The sequence below is a fragment of the Notolabrus celidotus genome, chromosome 9, assembly GCF_009762535.1.
Source record: "Notolabrus celidotus isolate fNotCel1 chromosome 9, fNotCel1.pri, whole genome shotgun sequence".
In the NCBI taxonomy this organism is placed as follows: Eukaryota; Metazoa; Chordata; class Actinopteri; order Labriformes; family Labridae; genus Notolabrus; species Notolabrus celidotus.
In genome coordinates this window covers 38,015,508-38,021,774 of record NC_048280.1, presented here as the reverse complement: position 1 = coordinate 38,021,774, position 6,267 = coordinate 38,015,508, and the positions used below count along the sequence as shown (strand labels likewise).

Below are 6,267 nucleotides of genomic sequence, written 5' to 3'. Positions count from 1 at the left end.
GCTGTTGAAGGGGGTTTTGAGGACACAAGTAGCTCCCACACCTGAGGGCAGACGGAGGGTGTTGATGATCTTCTGTGGGCTGGCGTCTGGGGACAGCTTAGTTCTGAGCGAGAAGATGTCAGAGTTAGATTCTGTACTTACTGACTTTACAGAATACTGGATCAAGTTTCCTTTGACCAAAAAGGTGGACTCATAGAAAGTACCACCTCACCTGTACTGGGGTCGGTCTTCGTTGGCGTAGGGGATGAAGTTGCCTCTTGGCTGGGTGTAGTTATGATACTGAGAGGGGGACAAGATCAGTGGAGGCAAATCTCCTGAAGAAAAACAAGACAAACAGAGAGTTCATCAGACAGTTCGAGGTCTGTTTCCTGACTCCAGCAGGACATTCAAGTTTCTGACACTTCTATCACATTTATGCTACTTTGATTTTATCTAAACTATTCACAGGGTGGTACTTTAGTCAGGACTGGTCTAATCAAAGGTTTCAAAACTCAACTATAAGGTTTTTTCACAGCCCAATAAAGGTCTAATGTCAGAGAGGGGGGCTCCAGTAAGTGACTTGAACTCAAGTTGCTCACAAACATGACTTCTGACATCACTTGGACTTCCCCTCGAGACTGGAGTTGGACCAACCATGCTCTGTGACTCATGCAGTCTCTTCATTTGGTCTTTTTGGTATGCAGTATTTAAAGGTACAGTGTGCAGTTTTTAGCTGCTTTTTTAGAGCACACTTCATAGAAATGAAATATTATATTCACAAGTATTGTTAAATCTGTGTCATCTGAATATAAAAACCACTTTGACCAAGGGGTCCACTCCTTTCCATAGAGGCTGTCATCTTGCACCGCCATGTTTCTACAGTAGCACAGAAGGGACTAACTAACATTGCGTTTTGGAGCGTTGTGCTGACTATTATCGACTCTTGTTACTAGCTCTGGGCACAGTTTTTTTTTTTCATGTTATTCAGAGTTGTATCGAGTAGTTCAAACTCACCGATCTCCGGCACAGACAGAGCCACCGTCATGGCCACGCAGACGAAGAAAGCAGGAAGGAGGATCTGGGAGAACAGGCCCTTGGTGTTCCTCTTGGCACAGTGGAACCTCTTCACGATGAGGCCGTGAAACTGACTCAGCTTTAACCACCAACCCTCCAGCTTGAAGCTGCCCTGCCCTTCCAGGACCTCCGGCTCCAGGGACAACGGGTTCTCTGCATCTACAGGATTTGAACCAGACAGCAGAGGGAAAAAAAGAGATGAATATTAGTTACAGTGTGTAACAGTCAGAATCTAAGTGTTGAAATACTGCTGCAATACCAGGTCGAAGGTGGTATCACCTTTCTGTGTTGGTCTGGTTATACAGAGAACTTGCTCCTCTCTGAGATGTTCAGACTGAGAGAGGACTCTCATTTTTAGTGACATGTTGGTGTTACCTATTTTCAATCTATCATGTATGGTAAATGAACGGTGTGGGGACCTGGCATTAGGCGCTCCATTGTGCCCACTGCCATCAGACTGTTGAACAGTAATGGAGGCCACAGACTGCACCATGCTGACCACTGACACCCCCCCCCCCCCCCCTTGAACAGATCCATAACATCCCTGCTCGGTCTGTCACACTCCATCACTCCATCATCCCATCCTGAACTCTCTCTTGACTGCTGCTGGCATTATAATGTATAATATACTGTATTATATAATTATCTTGCTATATTATATTTTGTTAAATTACATTACTATTCTAAGTACAACTCATGGTCATATTACATACAAATATTCTTCTATTTATTGCTTAATTTGTCATTACCAACCATAATCACACCATGTCAACCTGTCACTACTGAAACATTTTTTAATACTGCCTGTAATTACTGCTATTTAATTTAAACTCCATTGTATATATCTAAATTGTATTCTAGCTTTATTATCTATTTTATTTTACTTATTTTATTTTATTTTATTTATTTTTATGTTATTTTGTTTTTATTTTTTTGTTTTATTTTTATTTTTATTTTTTACTTATCTTTTTATTTTATTTTTTTTTATCTTATTTTGTACTTATTGTACTTATTTTGTACTTATTGAAACTTCTTTCTTGATTGTACTTATGTCTGGGTTGCTGTAACAACTGAATTTCCCCCCCGGGGGATCAATAAAGTAATATCTTATCTTATCTTATCTTATCTTATCTTATTATAAGGTTGACTGTAGAATTCAATGTAATAAACTGCTGTGTGGAGATCCCCACTCCATCCTCTGATGATACTCACTGTCTTGGGTCGATTGCTACCTGAAAGGACTGCTAGCTCTCTCTACATATACCAGCCGCTTTACAAGTGCATGTGTCTGAATAATACTGCAGGTCTGCAATAGTCATAGTGCACACTGTGTTTATCACTAGAGTTTATTAAAAAGAAAAAGAGTCTAATTTTAGGCCAAACTGACAATTAAACAGACATATACAGTTACAAAACAGCTTCCTGCAAAGAGGCTGATGAGGATCTGATTAGGATCTGATGAGGATCTGATGAGGATCTAATGAGGATCTGATGCAATGGAAGAGTTACTGGCTGTAAATTTGCGGGGACTTTTTCATTGAATCAATAAATTCATCCTTGGATGAATATGTGGGGTCAACTTGTTTAGGTGTTCAGTTATTTAAGTTGGGTAATAAGCAAATAAATGAATTCTTATCAGGTGGTTGTTAGATTTAAAATACCTCCAGGGTGAAACAAGACCCTGACACAAAGTGTTGTGGATGTGCCAGACTCCAGCTGCTACAGCTACTACTATCCGTCTCTCCACTATCATCCCTCTCTCCAACACGGTCTCAGCAGATGTGTGTCTAACATGATTCTGGTCCTGCTGGAGGTTTCTGCCTGTTAAAGGAAGTTTGTCCTTGCCACTGTAACTTGCTAAATGCTGCAAAGTGCTCTGCTCATGGTGGATTAAGATGAGATCAGACTGAGTCCAGTCTGTAAGATGGGACTGGATCTTATCCGGTCTTGATGTTGGGTCTTTGTTAATAATAGAACATAGAGTACGGTCTAGACCTGTGCTTTATAAATAAAGATTGATGATTTATGCATTGAAGTGGGGTCTGACCTCAAAACAACACAGACTTGATTTGAAACACAAGTCAGCTGTTCTTGTCTGATCTTGCGACACTCAGCTGGCTGGCTCAGGAGATGCTCTGACAGTGGTTCAACATGCAGATGCAACATGAGTAATGTAGGCTGATATGAGGGTTTGGGATTGTCCAAAACTAAAAGAAGAAATGTATAAGTCAGGCATTCTTTAATTCATTTCACTGTATTTTTTAAATCTTATTGACTTCATCTTTTAATTTTTTAACCGTGCATGCAGCCTGTAAGAGTCTTCCTCTTTGTTCATTCTTCTTTCTGTTTTATCTTCTCTTTCTTCACCAAACTTTGTCTGATTTTTCTCTGGCAGTTTGTTGAAGTTGTGATCTCTTTGGCCTTACTGGTAGCTGTTTACATCCCCCCTCTGCCAACCCTACTACGGCGTCACACGTCCTCAACGCTGCCATAGCCAGACTCCAGACAGACCACCAGAGTGCCCTCTACCTGATCTCCAGACAGACCACCAGAGTGCCCTCTACCTGATCTCCAGACAGACCACCAGAGTGCCCTCTACCTGATCTCCAGACATACCACCAGAGTGCCCTCTACCTGATCTCCAGACATACCACCAGAGTGCCCTCTACCTGATCTCCAGACAGACCACCAGAGTGCCCTCTACCTGATCTCCAGACAGACCACCAGAGTGCCCTCTACCTGATCTCCATACAGACCACCAGAGTGCCCTCTACCTGATCTCCAGACAGACCACCAGAGTGCTCTCTTCCTGATCTCCAGACAGACCACCCGAATGCCCTCTTCCTGATCTCCAGACAGACCACCAGAGTGCCCTCTTCCTGATCTCCAGACAGACCACCAGAGTGCCCTCTTCCTGATCTCTGGGGACTTCAACCATGTATTTATTTTCTACATAGCTTATTCTGTCTTCTGTACACACTTTTAGTATCATTATTTATATTGTATTTTTATTTATACCTTATTAATTACTTCTTCTATTAATATTATTTGAGATTCTTACTTATTGTGTATAGGAGCAACTTTAAAGGTGACATATCATGCAAAATTGACTTTTTAATGGTTCTCTACCTGAAATATGTTTCCCTGGCATGTCTACAAACCCCTAGAGAATGGAAAGAATCCATTCTGCCCCTGTTCTGATTTCTACACCTTTCTGTAAATGTGTGTGAAACGAGCCGTTTCAGACTTCCGTGTTTTTCTTACGTCACAACAATATCCGGTCTGTCCTTCCTCCGTTTTTCATTAACTGCACACGTGTGCTAACAAGGAGCTTAGGAGGGAGGCATGCTAGTTGCAGGCTATCTTAATAAACACAAAGGTCGGTTTTACTCCCCACGTCTGCAGATTTGAAGATCTAGTGGATGATTTTTATTTATCATGGATAAGTGCTAGCGCTAGTTAGCATAGCTACATAGCTACATGTCGTAGCTGTAGCTGTGTACCAAGACACACGTCTACATACTGACAAATAAAACAACAAGAAACACAGAATCTGTGACCAATCCTTCAGAAAAGGTCCTGCTGCCTTTCTGGCAGAGGTCAGTTTTACTCCCCACGTCTGCAGATTTGAAGATCTAGTGGATGATTTTTATTTATCATGGATAAGTGCTAGAGCTAGTTAGCATAGCCACATAGCTACATGTTCGTAGCTGTGTCCCAAGACACACGTCTACATACTGATAAATAAAACAACAAGAAACACTAAATCTGTGACCAATCCTTCAGAAAGGTCCTGCTACAGGCGCCTCTCCGTCAGGATCAGATTCTGGATCAGATTCAGAGGGTTGAAGTAACGCGGGTCTGTGAGCAGCCGTGTATATTCAGCCAACATGTAAACATTAGATCAACGTGCTGGACAGCCGAGGCCACACCCACTTCCTGAGGGGGTGTGGTCAGAGAGAAAACAGACTGTTCTGAGGAGGGCTGAAGAAGAGGGCTTTTCAGGCATGCCAAAATCTGATTTCAAAGTGTTTTTTTGAGCATAAACTTTAAAGACATGTTTTGGGGACCTCTTAGACCAATATATATTGATGAAAAAAGCGTGATATGTCACCTTTAATGACTGAATTTCCCCCTGGGATAAATAAAGTATTTCTGATTCTGATTCTGGTTTAAAGCAGACGTGGGCCTTGTAGAAATTTAGTTTGAACAACATAGAAAAGAAAAAAGGAAGAGAAAGATTGTGGAACTTACTCATACATGCCACGTCTGATGTGTTCACACCAAACGCAAATGTAAAAACGATGTAAAGATGGGAGTGGACGCGAGTTCTTTGTGGGCAAATTGTGCAGAAGGAGTGAGTTCATTTGGAATATATGGGACACTTTGATTCTGTCTCTGAGCAGCTTCCCTGAACTCTATGACTCTACCTGTTTTTATGGGATCAGAAATAAACAGAAGCTCACTGTGAGGACAGAGAGGGAGGAGGATTATCTGCTGAGTTGTGAAAACCTGTCTGTCACTTTGATTCCAGCTAGTTGTATTAGGAAGTTCGGCTGGCTTCAACCTTGTTTGATGACGGCAGAGTGGAGCGGCCCTTTAAGGGAACCCCTCCCCTCACACAAGATTCTTATGGATTTCTGATGTCTTAGGGTACTCGCGAATGAAGAGGGTTATTCACACGAATCCAGCAAGTAAACACAGATCATTCTGGTGTTTGAATACATAATTACAAATAAAATACAAATTATTTCATTTGCGTCTACTGTGAACACATTAACCAAAGCACTCTTTAGAAGCTGCAGTTCCAAAAGGTTGCAGATTGAAGACATATTTGAAATGTGATTAACCAGCTGAAATCTCCTGGAATAAAACGTGAGTGTATCTTTCTTTGTGCCGTCTCACCCCTCAGGCTGGCAGAGTCTGACTCCTGGCCGTTGTCAAAGAGTGGACAGTAGTCTCCATAAAAGTCTGCATAGAGCCCCCCCTCGTCTCCCCGCACCGAGCCCACAGACGAGGAGGATTTCAGGGAGGACTGGCTCTGGCTCAGCCTGGAACACATCACCAGATTACTGAGCTCCACCTCCGGCTTATCACCCTCCACCGCAGGGCCCGTCTCACTCTGTTGACCCCCCAAGCCTGCTGAACCCACTGAGGATTTTCCCACTGAGCTGCTCCCTGGGGACCCCTTCATGTCTGTCCGTGAGAGAGAGA

At 42.5% G+C, this 6,267-nt stretch overlaps 1 protein-coding gene across 2 annotated transcripts in view; it reads right to left on the bottom strand.

Annotated features, from left to right (window-relative positions):
* abca2 (ATP-binding cassette, sub-family A (ABC1), member 2) overlaps positions 1–6,267 on the bottom strand; it is a 159,061-nt gene that overhangs the window by 31,795 nt on the left and 120,999 nt on the right. For both annotated transcript variants that reach the window (XM_034692383.1, XM_034692384.1), the window contains 4 exons: positions 5,959–6,249; positions 994–1,212; positions 212–314; positions 1–103 (listed from right to left, as the gene is read on the bottom strand). The exon at positions 1–103 is cut by the window's left edge and continues 223 nt beyond it. In XM_034692383.1, the coding sequence (XP_034548274.1) occupies positions 1–103; positions 212–314; positions 994–1,212; positions 5,959–6,249 (716 nt within the window). The remainder of the gene's footprint in view (positions 104–211; positions 315–993; positions 1,213–5,958; positions 6,250–6,267) is intronic.